Raw genomic sequence first — 22,209 nt, forward strand, 5'->3', positions numbered from 1 at the left:
AGTGTTTGGCGCATGCATTACTGCCGCAAACATATTTTTCTACATCTTATTAGCAGCCAAATGTTTGGATCAAACTTATTGACATTGCTCTTTATGACTATTTTCACACCTGCTATAAGGATATCGTTATGAAGGTGAATAAAGGCGAAGAAGAAAATTAATGAAATAACTAAAACTTCGAACATTTTTCGCTTAACTTTTCAAAAGGACCCAAGTAACGTTTTTTTCATGAATTAATTTGAATAGCGCATCAACAGAACAACATGAAAGCTATTGATTGCAGTATTCAAATGAATTCATGAAAAAAATGGTCCTTTTGGTCCTTAGGTCCTTTTGAAAAATTAAGCGAGATTTCTTTGAAACATTTCTATAATGTTGTAATAATTTTGTTAGCAAAAATGTCAAACCAAATAATCATAACTCAATTCTATCAATTACTCACATACCACTTAGCAGTTGTATAAACTTATAGTCGCATTTAAGTTCTCCGCATCTCAACTGATACATACCATGTTTCCCTATCGTATAGCAGCATAAATTTCACGTGGGACGTTGGAATAGGTTGGAATTGAAAATTCAGATTTTGATGCGCTTACTGATCTGCCTGTTTTCCAAATGTTTCTGAAACTCCCAAAAGCAGCCCTTGCCTTATTGATCCGTAGACCTATGTCGATCGTGGTATGTACCGCCGTGTGTCACCTTTGACATTCTCCACTGATTGTCCGGCTACTGTTAAGCTGTATGTTTTCCTATTCAACCCTAATTATATCGTTGTTTATCTCATCTGATTATTGCCTCAAAATCGCTAGCGAATGATCTCGAACTGGTTTTTCCCATCCGCCTCAAATTATCAGATGACTCATAGTTCTCTGGAACCCTTTACGTTTCTGGTTGAGTAAATAACCGAAATAAAATCCCTCCCTAGTCACGCAGGGGATTATTTAGATTTTTTAAAAGCTTCCTCTTGACATATCAAATTTTCGTGAGAAATTTCCTTGATTGGACTTCATAGATCACTCACTGCCCGTTGGCCTTTCATCGGATGGCAACAAATCAATTCTGAATAAAAAAAAAGCTGTCTCGTGAGCAATCAGCTCACAGCGAGATGGTGTGCAGACCCTGCTGTGATTGACAACAGTTTTTGAATACATTAGCCGATCGGGTGGCGGAATTTTTATTATCGTAAACGAGCGTCGATCGAGATCGTTCAACTATCCGAGAATGGCGCCCGGTTGAAACAAGAATACTATTAAGCAAGTGCAACTAAATATAGGATAAGCAGAGGAGAAATGACAACTCCGCTTGATAATGGGTTCTCTCCTGTTCTGGATAATCGCATTCGAGTTAAGTTTATGTGGAATGGGAACGTGGCAGTAGGTGCGAAGGAAGTTGATAAGGATAGCAAAACAACGCCGAGATATCATGGACTGGGTTCATTGTCCGCTGAACCTGTTTGTCGTTGGCATAATTTGAACGATAAGAAAGTCGGTATATCTATTTATAACTTTAGAACGATTCGATACGATAAGATGAGTTTTGTTCATCTGTTGAGGACTTCTGTATAATTTGAATAAGATTCTCTGTTAGGTTGAAACCACTGTAGTACGGATAATAATTAATGTGTGTCATTAGCTACATTAATTCTGGATTTTTATACAATGCCTAGGAAACTCTATCTTGCCAAACTAAGGAGTGCCAAGACATTTATTAACGCTTTACGGAGAAGGAGGTTTTCAAGGAGTGTTACATTGCATACATTCTTTTACGGTATGTACATCACCATAGAGAAAAATACGAAAGTATGTAGGGGGAGATCCCCCAGCATCGGACACCTCCCAATACCGGACACTTCTAAAAACGACACTTGCAGGGATTCCGGCATCATCTTATGTGATACAAAAGACAGCTATTGTCTTTTGCTTGCATGGAATATCAGACCCAGATATTGTAAACTTTGCAATATTAAAATCAATGGAATACATTCTGATTATGCCGAGATGGTCAATATTAGTCAAATTGTCAAATAGCGATCATGATTTGTTAGATATATAAAGGTGCAAAATAAATTTCTGTATCCGGTAGCTGTCCCCCGGGTCCGGATAGAGAGCTTTTTCATGTGATCAAATAGCACCTGTTTTGCTAAACTTACTTCAATTCAATTGTTTTTTCTTGTTGCGGTATCAAAAATCCACAGAAATAAGCAAAAGCAAAAATTGAAGATATCATTGAATATAGAGAGAATTATGAGTAAGATGTAAAAAAAATTAGCTGCAGAGTCAAATAAACTCTAACTAACACGTGTTAATATCTACAACCTGAAGCAAGTGATAAATATTACTATTCTAAATGATGTCTTTACTCATGTAATAGGAACTTGGATATATTGAACATGATGCAATAGTGTCCGGTACTCGGGGACACTTTTCTGAACCATGAAATTTTTCACCAAAATTCATGATCGAAATACATCGTCCGAAAACGTGCTCAAATGATCAAATATAGTTTGTATCAATCATTTCAGGGTTTCGACTTTTCGTTTCAATGAGACAAAAGCAAGCGTTTTTCGGGCCAAGGGAAAATCTTGTTTCGTTGTTTATGTTGAGGATCATCTTTCACCCATCATTTTTTCTCTAGAATTAGTATTGGAAGATGAATGAAAATCTTGCCTATTCGGTGAAAATCCTTTTTCGTTTCATTACCTTTACCTCTCACTCACTTTTCGCGAGAATTATCGCTGAACAATTACAAAATTGTATGGCCGCGCCGGGATTCGAACCCAGAATAGTAACAATAATAGCTGTTGGGATGCGCTTACTTTAGCCACACCACCACGCTATCTGTATGAAAGCGTTAAGTTATTTGTTCCACATAAGCTACTACCATTTGCATTGATGATGCCACGAAAAGACTCGAATATGAAAGAAAAAGAGCAAACCAACGTTTAGCGGCAATCGAAGTGAGCGAAAAATTGTTATCACTCTCCAAGCTGTTTTTCTTTCCCGAAAAGCGATTTCTCCCCGAAAACTTTCGTGAGGGAAAATCATGTGCTCCTGAGATTGAGTGAGCATTACGAACCCTGAATCATTATTGATCATATTTTGTGTATATGATGTACAAGTAAACATAATGGGGATCGAAGTGTGCCGCGTTTACGAGTGGACGCGATTTTTTTTCAATCGCTGCAATTTCTGTCATTTCGTTTTGGCCGGAAAAGTGGAAAATATCTGGATTTGAGAGGAGTAGAGGATTGTGATGGCGAATAGCTGTATTACGTTACGTTACGCGTTACGTTTTGAATCGTCTTTTACTACTGGAGAGGAAACTGAAGTGCTATGGTACTATGATGCACCTTCTGGGAGTAGACTAGACTAGGATTCCGACGAGGAACGGAAAAATTGCAACAAAACCAACGGCAGTCTTACGATAACGTCGTCGTCGTTTTGACCTGCAGTGCCACTTGGTCTAGCAACTATACGATTGGTAAGGAGTAAGTAGACTGTTCGTAATCTTGATACAGTCGCGGAGGTAAGCAAGCTCATACTTATTTTATCGAATTTATACTTGAGGGATCATGGCGGGGTTTCGGCCACTGTTTTATTTTTTTTACCGAATTTTATTCAAATTAGAAAGTTTCGATTCAATGTACTACGCCCTCCAATGGGTTTTACGTTTCAAAGTGGTGCTGTTGTGTTTTTTCAAATACACAATCGAGTTTCGAATTTTTCTTACGTAAAAAGTGTAACTTCCTCCACTGCCGCGATTCACATAAGAGTCCCATGTCAATTTTTGACGATTTGCCATTTAAATCTTTAAGAAAAACTGATAAAATAATATGCTTGTTTTTTTTTCGCATAACAGTCACATTCCTTATATTAATACACTTTTGCACAAAAAATTAATATAATTATGGTTCTTTAACAGTTCCATACCATTGTATACAGATAAAGAATATAATGCCAATTTTTTAGATAGATTGCAGTTTTTATCAATTCATTAGAATTTTATGCCGATTCTCCATGTAAAACGGGTTTGAAAAATTCAACGGCATATTACCCAACTTGAAGAAAACTGATATAGGACGGCACTTGTTTCTAGAGCATTACACAAGTTGTGTGGTTTAATTATTATTTCGATCTAAAACAGGGCTCAAAAATCGAAAGACTTAAAATAATTTGAATTAATTGAAAGATTGGGTAGTTTAGATTTGATAGGCGGGATTTTAGCTTGGTCTAGCCACTGGGGGTAGATTTTAATCTCAAAAATTAAACATTTTGAGTGGGTATACATTTTTGATGTTGCTTTTGATTTTAAGGATTTATTTAAAGCTATAAAATTATTGAAAAATTCTCAATGTTGCATCTTTGCACGCCAAGCTAAACTTGATTTGCGAATTTTTATATTTTTATTTTTGCTTTTGCTGCCCAAATGCAGATAAGCAACTAAAATATTTATTTATTTATTTTTGCAAAAAATGTTACATAATCGTTTATATATGATTTTAAATTACTGATACACTACAATATTCATTCACTTGTACAGAGCGTTATACAGGATGATGAAATTTTACTCCAAAGAGTGGAATAATATCGATATGCTCGATGTAAACGCATTGGAATTGTTCCTGAATAGAACCAATTTAATTTTAGCAGCGACAGCAGCACCCTTGGCATTAACAGGCAAAGGCACTTCCACAGCTACAAAACTGACGAGCAGCTTCGCAGCCGCCGAACCATCCGCACTAGAGCATTGAGGCCACAATTTCGATGGGAGCAAAGTAGGATCAAGTGAGATCAAACACGAAGCCCATAAAACATGTTCAAAGGAAGTTATTTGGATGGAGGAGTAACTAACCGGTGAGCACGTTCCAATTATTTACTTTTTACTTTCTTCGTCGCAATGGCTATATAAAAACCTAAAACTTCATTTCAAAAAGTACCACTAAATACGTACAGGGCATCGTTTGCTTCTATTGCTGCGGATATTGTGGGAGTACCAGGTATTCGGTTCACGCTTTAGTTAGCAACGGTGGCTCTTCTCGACCTTCTATTCCCTGAATAGTTAGTACGAATAAGGGCGTCCTTGTGAAGTTTTGCTGTACCTGTTATGAACGTCTAGTACATCCCATTCCCTACACTTTTTGAAGGAACCTTTCTTGCTTCAGAAGTGAATCCTTTTTGCAGTACTAGTCTTCGTAACAAAAAGGGCACCATTGCGGAGCATGAGATCTGATCAAATTATTCGTAGTACTATTTGACCAACACCCCCAGCTGGGTGAGGGATAGAAGATGACAAACACACACACACATGATGTACAAGTAAACATAATTCGGATAATTAAAGAGTTTTTCGTTAAATGGTTTATGTGTCCGGCACTGGGGGATCTCCCCTATATAGTCTGAGTCATGAGGCATATCCTACCCAGTTAGAACATTCTTGTATCTGTTTATGATAGTACGTGCCGTAGTAGTTTTCTCCGGAGATGACCTGTGAAAAACGTTCTGATTTTGGAAAAGAACTTCTATTGGTGGCTGATACCAATACGCGCTGGAATAGCAAACGGTGTCTTTGTCCGAAGTGGCCTATTATCAAAAAATCAGTATCTCCAAAACACCCACTAGGTACACGAAAGTATATGCTTTCCTCTTCCACGTAGGTGCGCGTTCAAAAAACTCTGATAAATTTGAAGCTTCAATCCAAATTCCACTTCAGTGACGATGAATTTTTGACGGTAGGTCAAATAATTCAAGCCCTCGAACCTGTAACAGCTGCTGTGGAACTACTCTGCCGTGAGTTCTGCAGGGTCCGTGACGTTAGGCATAAGTACGTTAGGCATAATGGACGTTAGGCATAACGGACGTTAGGCATAATGTACGTTAGGCATAATGGAAGTTTGGCATAATTCTGCCTTCTTTATGGCATAGGCTGTTCTTTGGATCATTTTATGTCTAACGTCCATTATGCCTAACGTACATTATGCCTATCGTCCGTCATGCCTAACGTCCATTATGCCCAACGTACTTATACCTAACGTCCATATGCCTAACGTACTTATGCCTAACGGGTATACCCAGTTCTGCACTTTATATGAAGCCGTCGTGTTGCTTCAATTTATGTTGGGGCATTTATCAAATCAAGCCACAAACATTGCCGTCAACTTATTCGATGCTCTCAAAGAACGAAACCAAGAGACGTAATCAGAATACGCCGTTTTTTTGCTTTTTTGGATAATCCTGCCGTAAAGCAATCGATCAGAAACGATTTTGACATTTTCTTCAGAACATCCAGAGCTATTTTGATTAAGCAAGCGGATGAGATCTTGAGCTTCTAATCATTCATGATGCGATCGTCAAAGTTGAGACAACAACCACATTTGACGATCGGTACGAAGAAGATTACCTCTATAGAGGTATCCATATATGGATGATTTGCCTGGTTTATGGGATAAATAACAACTCGTGATAAGACTGCAGCACATGGTAAACATAATCAAAGTAGGCTCGTAAAGAAAATGACAGTTCGAAAGTGACGTGATTGCTATTTTAACATTTGAAATTTTCACCCAAAAGTCCAAAGTTTTTTATTTATGATATTTTCACCGGTATTTTACCGGTATAACCGGTATTGTTTCCACCAAATACCGAATACCGATAGGATCGTAGTAAACTTTGTCGAAGTACGGACGCAAAAGAGTTTTCCTCCCTTCAAAAAAATTTAAAAAGTGAGAACTGAAAAACGATTATAATTTCGGAAGAAAATTTCTGTCCAGCGTTAGAAGCCGTTAGTTTGCCAAGTTTGGAATCTATATAATAAAAATGAAATGGTCTGTGTTCGTATCCGCATAACTCGAAAACGGCTAGATGGATTTTCTTCATTACTTCAGCAAATATGTTCATTATCGTTTCCGACGGGTTTATATGATATTTCCTAATGTAAAAATCACGAATAAGTTTGAGTAAATCGTGAAAAGCTAGAATTTAGATTTGTATGCAAACTTCCCATGGGCAGTTCACAACGCGCATTTTCGCCTACTATGCAGGACAACGTCTGCCGGGTCGACTAGTAGATTTATATAGATACGCCATCAGTAGTGCGCGGACGATAAATCTAGAAAAGCTTTTATCGAGAGTGTAGGTGGGATAGAGCTTAAATACCACAGGAAATATTTCGAAAACCAGCGTCTCATGGCCGAAAGGATTAATATTTCAAAGAAAACTATTCTCCGGAAAACATTTTTGCGGTTGAACATTTCGCGGAGTAACAATTGGCGGTTTGTAACTTTTCGCAGTACGACATTTGACGGTGTGTACCTTTTTGCCGAATGATATTTGGTGGAATGTACCACTTCGCGGAATACACCATTTCGCGGAATACTAATAATAATAGCTTAGTGTTCATTCAGCACTTCCATAATTATTACCTGTAAAGTTTCTAAGCCAAGTTACCATATTTTGCATTCGTATAACACAAGATTAACACTTTGAAACTTTTATACTTAAAAGGCCGAAAAAAAAATTTCGGTTATTTTCCAAAACCGGGCCAGAAGTTGAACACAGTCTCCTCCAACTAAGTCTTGCTTAGCAGTCACACATCTTTCCGCAAAAAGGCCACCCAGCATATGTAGAAGTAGTTTTCAAAATTTAATTGCCCCTTACAAATCCTTTATTGTATCTGGCAGACGGGCCAGGTAAAATTGAGAGAGTATCTCCTCTCTTCAGTTTATTACGGATAGACATTATTATGAATAATTCTTTTTTGGCAATACCAAAGAACTCGCGATCCCGCGTTGGAAGTTATTTGGCGAGATTTGCAAAATGAAATTAAAAAACGTTTCGCTATTCTGAGAAATACCAACTTTGAGAATAATGTCTCGAAGTTGGATCCCAGTTCGAAACCCTTTTGGAAATTAACGAAAATTCTTTTAAAAACAATCCAAAAGCCAGTTTCAGGGCTTAAAGAGGGAAATAAATATTATTAACAAATGGTGAAAAGGCTCAAAAACTTGCCCGGCAGTTTGAAAGTGCCAATAATTTTAGTCTAGGTCTTACTAGTCCTAATGAGGACCAGGTTACACGAAGCTTCGAAGACATTCTCAACCAAGATAATGTTTTGACCCTTCGTTGGGAACTAATTTGGATGAAGTGAGATCTATTACTAGAAAGTTTAAAATTTAAAAGCACCGGATGATGATGGTATTTTCTACATACTTATCAAAAAACTTCCTGAGAGCTCTTTATCCTTTTTGGTTAATTTATTTAACAAATGTTTTCAATTGGCATACTTCCCAGATAAATGGAAAAACGCCAAAGTTGTTCCAATTTTGAAGCCGGACAAAAATCCAGCTGAGGCTTCTAGTTATCGCCCAATCAGTTTGCTTTCTTCTATAAGCAAACTGTTTGAAAAGATTATTTTAAATAGAATGATGGTTCATATTGATGACAATTCTATTTTTGCTGATGAGCAATTTGGTTTTCGCCATGGGCATTCAACCACTCATCAGTTATTAAGAGTTACGAACTTAATTCGGCTCAACACATCTGAAGGATATTCGACTGGAGTTGCTCTTCTTGATATATAGAAAGCATTTGACAGTGTTTGGCATGAAGGTTTGATTGTAAAATTGATGAATTTTAATTTTCCTCTGTACATTATTAAACTGATCCAAAATTATTTATCAGATCGCTCACTGCAGGTAAACTATCAGAATTTTAAATCTGATAGATTACCTGTAAGGGCTGGTGTCCCCCAAGGCAGCATACTGGGTCCCATTTTGTATAACATTTTTACTTCTGACTTACCTGATTTACCACCAGGGTGTCAAAAATCTTTGTTTGCAGATGACACAGGTCTCTCAGCCAAAGGGCGTAGCCTTCGTGTCATTTGTAGTAGATTGCAAAAAAGTTTGGATATTTTCTCCACTTACTTGCAAAAATGGAAAATTTCCCCGAATGCTTCCAAAATTCAGCTTATAATTTTCCCACATAACCGAGAGCTTCTTATTTGAAACCTTCTAGCAGACATATTGTCACTATGAATGGGGTTCCAATTAATTGGTCTAGCGAAGCTAAATATTTAGGACTTCTGCTAGATCAAAAGTTAACTTTTAAAAATCACATTGAAGGCCTTCAAGCCAAATGTAACAAATATATTAAGTGCCTATATCCACTTATAAACAGAAAATCAAAACTTTGTCTTAAGAACAAACTTTTGATTTATAAACAAATTTTTAGACCTGCCATGTTGTATGCTGTGCCAATATGGACTAGTTGCTGCAATACCAGAAAGAAGGCACTTCAGAGGATTCAAAATAAAATTCTGAAAATTATTCTGAAGTTGCCTCCGTGGTATAGTACCAATGAACTTCATAGAATTTCTAATATTGAGACATTGCAACAAATGTCCAACAAAATAATTTCCAATTTTAGACAAAAATCGTTGCAATCTTCTATTGCAACGATTAACTCCTTGTACCCTTAGTATACAATAGGTTAAGATTAGTTTAAGTTGAAAACATTGTAATTCCTACATGGTTCAATTCAACCAGAGGAAAAATTCTAACTGCCAGAGGCAATTGAAATGTATTAATAATAACTAAAAATATAACATAGCAAATAAGGATGATAGTGTTAAGAAAACACGGAACACCTAGTCTAAGAGATGAATGCATGTATTAGATAATCAGCAAATAAAATTAGTCAAAAAAAAAAAAATATATCGTCTTATAGCGAGAAAACGTATTCGTTTATGTATGGCATAATATCGTTCTTCCGCAGACGCCACCATTTAAAGAAGGCATTACCCCTTCCTTTACCTTATACCGGGCAGATTCGTTCTTTTAAAGAAGGTTTTATCAACTCCTTTCTCCTTATACCGGGCAGACGCATCCATTCAAAGAAGGCATTACCAACTCCTTTCTCCTTATGCCGGCAGAAGTGGCCGAGTTTCGGGGTTTGAAACCCGAATCGAACCCGAATCCAAATGGTTTGTTTCGAGTTTGATAAAAAAAATTATTCCGTTTTAAGGAAATTTACAAATCGGGTTCGAGTTTGCAAAATTCGAAACCCAACCATCTCAAGGGCAGACGCATCCATTTAAAACAGACATTATCTTTTCCCTTCGCTGTAATTCATAAAAGGGACTACCTCCTTTCTTTTCTTTATAACGAGCAAACGTGTCCATTTTAAAAAGGCATTGTTTTCTCACCGGATGCGGTCATTCAAAGAAAGCATTACGGCATTACCTTCTGTTATTATTTAAATCACAATCCAAAAGAATTTAACCCGGATTCCATGTAATTAAGCAGAAATCGGTAAATATTTCAACGATAATTGTTCTAACTGAATTCCGCCAATTTTCGGTGAAAAGGTACATTCTGGAATTGTGTTTTGAAAAAAAAAGTACATTCCGCGAAATGTGTTTCGGAGATTTGCTACATTCCGCAGAATGTCATACCGCGAAATGTTTCTCGGCGAAATAGTATAAATAGAAATAGCATAAAAGTGAGAAATTAGGAGTAAGTAGAGAAACGTCTCAATTCTCATTCCTCGTAAATCATGATATTTATTATGATTGTTATATTTATAAAATTCATAATAAAATTAGGAAGTGCAGTCGCCTCCCCACATCTCGAAATTGAATGGACCATCGAAATAAGGAGAGATCGGGGAATGAGAGGGAAATGAAATGGGTGCTAGATCAAAAAAGCTTAGTTGCTATAAAAAACGATAACAACACAAATTCCATTTCTTGTTTTTAATATGTTTATTATTGTTCCAAGGGTAGTGACCAGACGTCCTGGGACGCTGCATTTATCAACTTCTTCTTACAAATTTATTACAATTCATACAGCCTTACAAATATTTTTCCAATTTTTTTGGGTCAAAATATATGCGAAATGCACTTTTGGATGATCCATTTTCAAACTAGTGACGCAATCCAAATAGGCGTCCCGCGTTTTGTAGGAGGCTTGCTGGTCACATTCAAGGGGGTGTAGTAGCGTAGAAATTTGAATATATCGTCATAGGGAAAGAGAATCCTGAACAATATATGATCAGAACCAAGGAATGTAAAATAACAACATTGCCAATGACAACAACATTGTCCTCTCTTGTAAATGTTGGGACAAACTCAACTCGCAATAAGCGTTTGTCCCAAACTGCAACAGAATAGGACAATGATCGCTTGCCGTGCATTTTGAGAAGTAGTCGGTTTTCGATGATGTTTTTGGTTAAATAAATATCAGTTATCATAGTTTAGACATAAACTTAACCATCTGTTGTCATGATTTGTGTTTTACTTCTGAAATATACAAGTTATCGCAGTTTGAAAAGTTCACAACAATTACCTCTCCATGTTTGTTGCAAATAAAATAGAGCGCAACAATGTCTTTATCCTCTGCAGATGAGGACAAAGAGTTATCACTAGGGGAACTGGGGGTAGGACGCCCACGTTAAGGAAAATGCCATTTTTATCAATGAAAACCACCATTTCAGCCAGTTTTCATCAGCGCATACTGAAGAACAGCATATCTGCGACTGACTACCGATAACAGATATCTAATTGTCCATTTTATTGCACAGAAATTTGATTTTTTAAAAGCACCCGAAAAAAAATGATTTTGAAACCATGCGGGGTGAGATGCGCCAGTGGATGGGTTAAAACGCGCATGTGCTTATCGTACTGATTTTCATTTTAATTGCCTAGGGTAAAATGCCCAATAGTGGACCCCCTAGTAGCTGAATTTTGCTCTTCCTGTCAAAAGGAGTAGATATTTTCAACATATTTATCATGCTTGATATCTAATAACAAGCTCTGCATCTCCTCTTCACGATACATACATGAAACACTCAAAAACACGACGTTATTCGTTAAAATTAACATTTTAAAGTCTGACTGAATTTGCCCTATAGTAGACACTAGGGTGGCTCAAAAAAAACTTTTTCAAATTTTTTGATGGGCCGCCCTCTTATTCGGTTCTATTTGATGCCCTGATGCTTTGGACAAAATTTCAGCCAGATCGGTCAACGTTTGGGCAGTGCTAAACTCGTTGGAAGTTTATATGGAAAAATGTATGCAGAAACATCAAAAAACTGTTATTTGCAGTTGGACGGCACAATTTACGATCAAGAACCATGATACTTATTCAGTTCTTGTAGAATCAAATACAGAATGTTATGCTGGAAACCGCGAGAAGATTAGAGTTTATTACGCAAAGATATTAGCATTTTACTGGAGTGTTGTAGGGTGAATTTATTTCTTTTCAAAGGTAAAAGAAACGAAATTTGCTCAAACCCCACTGCAGAGAAATGCTAATAACTTAGCCGGGCAAACTCAAATCTTCTCGCGGTTTTCTGCATAACATTCTGTATTAAATTCTCCAAGATCTGAATGAGTATCATAGTTCTTCATCGTAAGTTGTGTAGTCCAGCTGCAATTTACTGTTTTTGGATGTTTCTGCATACATTTTTCCATATAAACTTCCAACAAGTTTAGCACCGCCCAAACGTTGACCGATTTGGCTGAAATTTTGTCCAGAGCATCAGGGCATCAAATAGAACCGAATAAGAGGGCGGCCCATCAAAAAAATTGAACAAAGTTTTTCCCATACTAATTTGAGCCACCCTAGTAGACACCCTGGTTGTCCATAATAGGAAATTGCTTCCCTATAGTCGACACTTCATTTGATTTTCATGTTCCGTTTCGGGATGTTCTGCTTCCCTATTATGGACCCCCCAAAATATTCCTATAATGGACACTCTCGTGTTTATTTTTTATAGAATTGTAAAAAATCATCTAATTTTACTTTCCATAGCATTTTCAATGCATGTAATCAAATCATAGAACTGTAAGGTAGGTTCTCCCGATGGAATTTCATAGCCTAATGTTTACATTGTGCTGTAATAATGCAAAAATGGCTGGAGGGTCCACTATTGGTTGGGGGTCCACTATTGGGCACTTTACCCTACATTAAGGCAATTAACCGAATGTTTCAGCTGTTTCGGTCATACGAAATGAGCATGGGCGTAATGCCCCACACCGACCTCAGAAGTTTGAAGGCCCATAAAATCGTTTTAAAACCATTTTTGACGACGATTTCGTGTGGAACATAAAGAACACGAGTAAGCAGCATGGCTCATGGCTCAATTATTAATTTATCAATGTATAACAGCGACAGAAAGACTAAATTCCACCGAGCTAGAATTGCATCAAAACACGCAAAAATCGTTTTTTCGAGTTTTTCATGTATAACTAGAGAAAAATCATGAAATATATGTATCCAATGGCAATATTTTTCATTGCTTTATCGTATTGAAAATAATCAAAATGGGGATATTTAACCTTATTCAGGGGTGGCGCGTTTTAAGCCCTATGGGCGTGCTACCCCCACTTCCCCTATTCTCTTTTGTCGCTTGTTTTTTGCATTTTTCAGCGACAATTACATTCCATGATCAGAACACATCGAGATAGGAAGAGAATCGATTCGAGATATGGAGGCTATCGAGATCATCTTCCTTCTTCTTCTTCTTATTCTTCTTCTTCTTCTTCTCCTTCTTCTTCTTCTTCTTCTTCTTCTTTTTCTTCTTGGCATTACATCCCCCACTGGGACACTGGTATGTAGATTGAAGGGACCGAGCAAATTATCGACATAGGGAGAGATATCGAGATCTAGAGAGTCGACTGTATTATTCTAATTTCATTATATTTATCACAGCTGACTACCGCTAACAAGCAAATTTACTCATATTATCATTCAGATTATCAATAGAATAGGTTGAATATCGTATTTAATGGAAAAAATATATTAATTTAGTTTCGTTTATCAAGTAAAAGTAATTTCGATAATTAAACTTTGTTACCCATATGCGCTGTTTCAAATGCACCTAAAATGTACGTCCTAAACTTGGTGGTTTGGCTGATGTTTAGCATAATTTCTCTAGAGATTTTTTTTTAATCTTTCGTTTATTTGGAAAGCTCATTTTCCGTGAAGCGTTACGGAGCCGGAATCAGGTTTAAAAATACATTTCTTGATTCTTATACATAGTTTTAGTATTGGGGAACCGAAAGACTCAATTTCTCTAGAGATGAGATGTTTTTTTTTTAGAAAAATGGACCGACAAATATGATCAAGGTTCATAAGATAGATGTGTTAGAGTTTTACAGTGGAATGTCATTAGAAGGCAAGGCTCCACCACTTGATTGTTATTCGCCAGATGCGTATTTCAAACGTCCTGAACCGAAAGTCGAACTCGCCATCTCCGGATTGCCAATCCTACGCCTTTACTCGCAAGGCTACTGGAGATCCGGGACCATTATACAATGGTTTATTTTTCTTATTATTTTTTGTTATATACATATTCAGAATATTTAATTTACATACGTTATGGAACGTACACACGGTCAAGCAGTTTGACCAACATTGACTCCACCTCTAGTTTATTCAAACATCCATCAAGTTTTACCAACAGCGGCACGAACAATGAAGGCACGAATAGTGAAGGTGCCCAAAAAGGATGACCTGACAGTATGCGATAACTGGCGAGGCATTATGTTGCTGTGTACCGTTCTCAAAGTTCTATGCAAAATTATCCTAGCCCGGATTTAGGAGAAGATCGATGCAACTTTCCGGCGGAAGCAGGCTGGATTCCGTGCCGGAAGATCCTGTGTTAACCATATTGTCACGCTCCGCATCATTCTGGAGCAGGTCAACGAATTCCAAGAGTCCCTTTACTTGGTATTCATTGACTACGAAAAGCTTTCGACCGTCTCAATCACGAGCATATTTGGGGCGCCCTGAGACGCAAGGGGGTTCCTGAGAAAATCATCGGCCTCATCGAAGCACAGTACGAGGCCTTTTCGTGTAGAGTGCTGCACAATGGGGTCCTGTCCGACCCTATCCGGGTCGTAGCTGGTGTGAGGCAAGGATGTATTCTATCACCGTTACTGTTCCTCATCGTAATCGATGAGATTCTGGTAGATGCGATTGACCGTGAACCAAACCGCGGGCTGTTATGGCAGCCTATAACCATGGAGCACCTAAACGACTTCGAATTGGCGGATGACGTTGCACTACTCGCGCAACGGCGCTCTGATATGCAGAGTAAGCTCAATGACCTTGCCGATCGCTCCTCCTCGGCAGGTTTAGTCATCAACGTCAACAAAACCAAATCGTTGGATGTAAACACGGTGACTCCTTCCAGTTTCACAGTAGCCGGGCAACCAGTGGAGAATGTTGAAAGCTTCCAATATCTTGGTAGCCAAATGGCGTCAGACGGCGGTACCAAGATCGACATAGGCGCACGGATCAAGAAAGCAAGGGCTGCCTTTGCGAGTTTAAGAAATATCTGGAAAAACAGGCAGATAAGTGATCGCACCAAAATACGAATTTTCAACTCTAACGTGAAATCTGTGCTGTTATACGCTAGCGAAACATGGTGTGTATCAGTGGAGAACACTCAACGGCTGCAGGTGTTCATTAACAGATGCCTGCGGTATATAATTCGGGCCTGGTGGCCTCACAACAGGATCTCAAACAACGAGCTCCATCGTCGTTGTCACCAGAGGCCGATAGCAACTGAAATTCGGGATCGGAAGTGGGGCTGGGTCGGCCACACTCTACGTAGGGGCGGAAACGAAATCTGTAAGCAAGCATTAGACTGGAACCCAGCGGGACATCGCAGCAGAGGCAGACCCAGAGGCTCATGGCGGCGAAGCCTCAATAAAGAAATAAAAGAAGTCGACCGAAGTCCAACCTGGCAACAGGTTAAAGCGATAGCCGGGCATCGCTCAGGATGGAGATCTTTCAAGTCGGCCCTTTGCACCACCGGAGGTGTACAGGATCCATAAGTAAAGTGAGTAAGGCACGAACAATCAATTTTTTCGACCAACAATATCACAAACGAATGATCGAAGCACCAACTTGAGTATCGACCGTCAAAAAATATATGGGGGTTTGTGCAACTTCACTACAAATGCTCAAACATGTTCGGCGAACCTTGACTCCACCCCCGACAACTCAAACCAAAATCAAACCGTTTTTATTTTTTCCAACCGAGCCGCCAACTGTCAAACGGTTGTTCGAACAACTTCACACAAGTTTAAACAAAGCAGCAACCGAAGCGTTTTCTTGGGGGCGGAGTCAATGTTCGTCAAACTGCTTGACTGGTGTGTATGTTGCATTAAGCGAATATGAGTGTAACAAAATCTTTATGATTTGTCCAATACATTTAAAACTAATCTGGACACTGCTCCAACGTAATGCATTTTTGAAAAAAAAATACTTTATATCAAAAGATTTTTTTTCTGAAATTTTCACAAATACCGGTATTTTACAGGTATTGATTCCACCAAATACCGAATACCGGTATTTCTTGAAATAGCAACGTGTGCAAGGTATGAAATCGTGAAAATAATACTGGCATGGATGAAAAAACTAAACAACTCGAGAACTAAACTAACAATAACTAAACAACCGCTTCTGGCGGTTCGATTGGAAACAAGATGGCGTCTTCGCCGATCTCTTATCTCGTGTTTCCAAGATCCCCTGAAGGATGATCAACGCGTATAACGATTTCAGCAATTTGTTGCATTTGTTTACTGTTCTTTCCACCAGTTGTCTATCTAGAGATAATCCAAGATAGTCAACCACATCTGTCCATTCTAATTCTGTAGCGAATCTGTTGATTTTAACATTCTCAGCAGGAAGAAATCTGAATAACTTGGAGTTCAATATAGTTCACATATCATGTGACGTGCGAAATCCTGCCTGCGGCGGCCTGATTGTCAACTGTATTTCACCTGTTTTTGAATAATTTGGCATAGAATCGGTTGAGAATAATTTTGCATAGAACTTTGAGAACACTGCACAGTAATATGATGCCACGGTGTCGCAGATATTGCAAAATAGTTTATGCAACATTGGGCTCAGCTTTGCGCATCTTTGCTGATACGCAATCGACGACGAAAACTTTGTTCATGTTTGTAAAACTGCTGTGATAGGACTTCAGGATTAACACGAGTACCTAATGTAATGCACCTACACCGAGACGCTTATTGTTGGTCGATCGTCAAAACCGTTCGAAATACTTATTAATACCTTCAATTTATTTTTTGTCAATGTGTGCTTTTCCACGAAAAAAATTGCACGTTTACTATGAAAAAAATGAGTAAAAATTTCAATTTGAACTAAATTGTTAATAGTTTTCAGCTACTCTATTAATGCTGATGTTTTAAGAAATTTTTTAATATTAATTAATTTATTCTCGAGATGAAATTCAAATATTATATTAATTATCGAAAAATTCGCCTTTACTGTTTTTTCATTTGAAAATATATTGGAGTACGTTTTTAGTCAAAACAAACTAATGTTTCATCATCATTTAGATTAACCAGGATCTGTGTAACTAATTTCCTTTTGTTTTTAATTACGAAAAATATATTGAAACGACAACGACAAAAGTAGAAAATTTGCCGCATTTTCTATATTAAAACCACTGTATCTTGAAATGGTCGCACTCAAAATATATCACAGCAAACCCCTTTTTTTGCCAATTCACCTTTATCGTCAAAAATTGTATCTCGTTTTATTGTCTCAGTCGATTCTTTGATCAACTTTCTCGAAGAACCCATATTATTTTAAATAGTTAGATTTTAAAAATCGAAATCAAAAACCGACTAGTTTTACAATCTATCTTATTAAATAATGCACAAATCCATAAAAAGATTAAAATATTAAAAAAAAACCTTTTTGACCCTTCCTTCGGAAGTGTCTATAATTTCACTTTGTATGCGTTACGCAGGTGTGTTACGTATTAATCTATCAAGAAATATCGTGAATTATTAAATAAAATGTTTTTAAATCAATCAACTTTTAATTTTTATTTTAGCTATATATAACAAATAAGCTTTTTTCCACATATACCCCATAACTACCTTAAACATACAAATTATATCACAAAGAGATATAGAAAACCTTCTTCGATTATTACAAATGAACAACTTTTCATGCATTAGATGTTTTGATTGATTGTTTTCTAACCAATTTATTTAGCGTCGTTGTTGATTCCATCCATTACTTTCCCAAAAATAACTTATACTCAAATCATTACACATACCGCCAAGAACAAAATAATCCGCAGCATCTTCCTTCCTCTGAATTCGTGAATTGTGCAGCAACTTTCGATTTTTGATTAAAAACAAATCACTTTTCCTTTTACAGGAACAACCACTTATTTTTTTTTATCCTACACCCGTTTGCCCTGTCACGTTTCTGGATTGGGTTCTTCACCTTGCGCCTCCAATTATCACTTTTCAAGGTCTTCCTCGGCTGTGCAGTTTCACTTGTTTTGTCCGTCCAGCACCTCTCGCGCAGATGCACCTCGCGAAAATAAAATAACTGCCGCTCCTTACCAACAATATCAGGAAACGACCTCGCCGGTCGCCGGTTCAAAAAACAATAACTGGGCGGCCCAGCCGGGGATCGTCTTTTTATATTGACATCTTCTTCGCCGCTCCTGCTGCGTGCACGCTGCTGATAGTCGCGCGCGATCAGGCGCGGATAGTCCCGGCTCTGCCGATTCGGGATCGGGATCCCATTATTTTGCGATCTACCTGTCGTTGGCTGGTTTCTGGAATTCGGGATCAGCTTCGTGCGACAAACTACCCTGCGTTCCCGATTGGGAAGAATGCCAACGACCACGATCAAGCAGAGGGTTCTTCATTAAATTGGTGCTTCGTTTCCAGCGACCAAGCAACAAGCATAAACAGATTGACCTATCAGGGCGATGTGTGCGTTTGTTGTTCTTTTCAGAAGATGAGTCGCGCGCGCTGCATGGTGAATAAGATTGGATGGCTTTACGATTGAACACATAGAACGAGCATCTGAGCAAGAAACAAATTGTCAGCAAATCTATTATAGGTAAATTGTGACTTGAACCTTTTACAATAAAAATTCGTAATTGATTCGCAGTTAGGAGATGCAATATCAGAAAGAAAAATAGGTATATTGGAAGATTTCTGAAATTATGATTACGTTAATGTTTCTTCTTCTTCTTTCTTCTTTATTAGCGTTACATCCCCATTTGGGGCATTGCCGCCTCGCAACTTGACTGACGAATGTTTATGTTATATATCTGCAACGGGACAAAATCTAATTTTTATGGAAGAAGACTATAGTGATGAATGGCAGACAGAGATCATTAAACTTCAACATCGACAGTACCACCTGTCCAATGAGCGTTTTGTACATATTTGTACATGCATTTGCTAATAAATTTCGATCGCAGATTTTCCTTAACTCCAATTATGCGCACGACACCCGCTGATGATGTGTCTTCAGATTTCTCGGATGTTTTCGCTGTCTGCCATTAGCAGAGTCGTAGTATCTTTGTCTTCTGCTCAATTTTCAACATTCCTTGTGCATTGGCGTCTATTTGACCCCAAGCACATCCAAAACAGGGCCATACCTTTGTGACGGTTTAGGGTCATTTGGCCGAGTGCCGTTTGGCCGAATGTCGTTTGGCCGAATGCCGTTTGGCTGAAAGGATCATTTGGCCGAACGCCATTTGGACGAATGCCGTTTGGCCGAATAGTTGAAATACGTTTCCTTATGAAGTGAGAAGTTAGTATGAAAAGTAAGAAGTGAGAAAAGACAAATGAGAAATGAGTAGTGTGAAGTTACTGGCAGAAGGAAGAAGGAAAAATGAAAAAGGAAGAAGGGAGAAGCAAGAAGGTATAGGTAGCAGGAAGAAGGAAGAAAGAAGAGGGAAGATGGAAGAAGGAGAAAAGAAGAAGGAAAAAGGAAGTTTAAACACATTAATAAAGTAAAAAAAAAAGAAAAAGGAAGAAGGAAAAAGGAAGAAGGAAGAAAGAAGAAGGAAGAAGGAAAAGGAAGAAGGAAGAAAGAAGAAGAAATAAAGAAGAAGGAAGAAGGAAGAATGAAGAATGAAATATTAAGAAGGATGAAGAAAGAAGAAAGAAGGAAGAAGAAAGAAGGAAGAATTAGGAAGGAAGAAGGAATAAGTTAGAAAGGAGAAGGAAGAAGCAAGAAGGGAGAAGGAAAAAGGAAGAAGGAAGAAGTAAGATGGACGAAGGAAGAATGAAAAAGGAAGAAGAAAGAAGGCATAAGGAAGAAGGAAGAAGCAAGAAGGGAGAAGGAAAAAGGAAGAAGAAAGAAGTAAGAAGGGCGAAGGAATAAAGAAGAAGGAAGAAGGAAGAAGGAATAAGGAAGAAAGAAGAAAGAAGTTAGAGAATGGAAAAAATAAGAGAGAAGAAGGAATGAAGAAGAAAGAAGGAATAAGGAGGAAGGGTGAAGTAAGAACGAAGAAGAAATAAGGAAGTAGGAAAAAGTACTACTCGTAAACTGAGGTAATTTTTTTTAAACAAATCGGCCAAACGGTATTTGGCCAAACGACCCTTTCGGCCAAACGGCATTAGGCCAAATGGCATGACACCCTTTGTGACATAACGAGAGAAAAATCTGAAAAACTCTGACTAAGATTCACTGAGAACATCAGCTACCACCGATGTCCAGGAGAGGCGCCACAATAAAAGTGACACATTTGGATCCTTGATTTCATCACGAATTCAAATTTCAACCTGCTTTGGATCTTTTCACACTAAACAAGGACGGTAGTTTCCTAGAATACGGCCCTAAGGTGATTCATCCAAATTGACACTGTCCGTGCTTCCCAACCTTACTTTCGAATTTTGTACTGAAGGGTGTCCCACATCAAATTACATCACGAAATAAAACGCTGTAAAAAATATTTATTGCCAACACACAATTTGAATAGTGGCACGAAGCTGGATGCGACCAGAAGATCGTAGGGTTCTTGTGTTGCTTCAACAGAGGAAGAATACTCCCGCTTACAGACCCGGTAGTCACGAACGGCACACCCGTTTGCCACATGTGCGAATCACTTCAATACCAAATTTTCAAAACGACTTATCTGCTTTAGCACTGAAGGCTTTCGCTACCTGTTGGTTTCCGTGGGAGTGCTATCAGATTCATCAAATCGACGTTTGAATATTTGTTTACAAAAGCAGATAAATCGTTTTGAAAATTTGGTATTGACTTGTCATATCATGAATTTTTTGACAAACTTTGGAAGTTTCTGCTTCCTTACTTTCTCCAGAACATTAAACTTGTGCTGGGCGGTGAAGAACAGTAGCCTCGGAAGTTGCCGGAAGTTTGTCTTGACGTAATTTTCATCATCCATGATGAGACAACGAGGCTTCGTTGGCATCTGGGTGTACAGGTGCCGGGCCCGTAACTTTCCCACCATATTTTGCCGTTCACCACGATTTGGAGCCTTCTGCACTTTGTATGTATGCAATCCTTCCCAATCAGTGTTGTAAAATGTCATTTGCATTCTTTTTCATAATTTTTCCAGAACTTTTTTCAGTAGTTAGCTATTAACTATCAAGTATGGCGAACTTATAGCGCTTAAATGTGGCTACAACTTTGTCTAACAAGAAATTGCTGTAAATTTGTAATCTGGGGCGTGGGAGGCAAAATGTCATTCAAATGACATTATGTCAAATGACACGTGACATTTTGGAGAGATTTCACTCTCTAGCCTCAGATGTTATATTTAGAGTAATGTACCTTTGGGCAAAAATATAGCACTACTCAAGCGTTATGCGTGCATCTAAAATTTTGAAGTAAATTTGACTTCCGAAGAAAGTTATGAACAAATTAGTCAAATGACATGCAGATGACATTTTACAAGCCTGCTCCCAATCCTTGGCCAAACGAAAGACTCGGACAGATTCATCTTTTTGGCCCCTGACCGACGCATTGAGATTTTGCCTAAACGCTTTGACAACACGCTTGTGATCCTGATCACTAATAGAACATCAATTCTGACCTTCCATTCGATGCTCAGAGTATTGTAGTTACTTTTAATCACACGATTCACCGTTGACTTCGCGATTCCGAGCTGTTTTCGAAGAATTGAGGATTTTCCAGGTGCTTGTGTAAAAGCAATCCGCGACGTTGCTCTTCGAATGACGCCATTTTTCCACATTTTTGAAAAACCGATAGCGATCAAAATACAGTGAAAACTCTCTGAACTATTTGTACCCAAATCTTCATACGAAAATACCCAAAGGATATTTTTACGGTGGAGGTTGGTACTCGGATTCTGATGGTTTTTCCGCAAACGTGACCTTTAAGTGGTCTTGTTGTTTAGGGGCTATCACGCCTATCTAGAA

The 22,209-nt window shown here is 38.1% G+C and overlaps 1 protein-coding gene across 1 annotated transcript in view; it reads right to left on the reverse strand.

The window, feature by feature from the left end:
• The window catches only part of LOC134218445 (uncharacterized), a 37,985-nt gene extending 19,528 nt beyond the window's left edge, over positions 1-18,457 (reverse strand). The window contains exon 1 of the mRNA XM_062697443.1: positions 18,108-18,457. Coding sequence (XP_062553427.1) covers positions 18,108-18,134 — 27 coding nt within the window. The 5' untranslated portion in view covers positions 18,135-18,457. The remainder of the gene's footprint in view (positions 1-18,107) is intronic.
• Between the last annotated feature and the right edge of the window lie 3,752 nt (positions 18,458-22,209).

The sequence above is a fragment of the Armigeres subalbatus genome, chromosome 2 (genome assembly GCF_024139115.2).
Source record: "Armigeres subalbatus isolate Guangzhou_Male chromosome 2, GZ_Asu_2, whole genome shotgun sequence".
NCBI lineage: Eukaryota > Metazoa > Arthropoda > Insecta > Diptera > Culicidae > Armigeres > Armigeres subalbatus.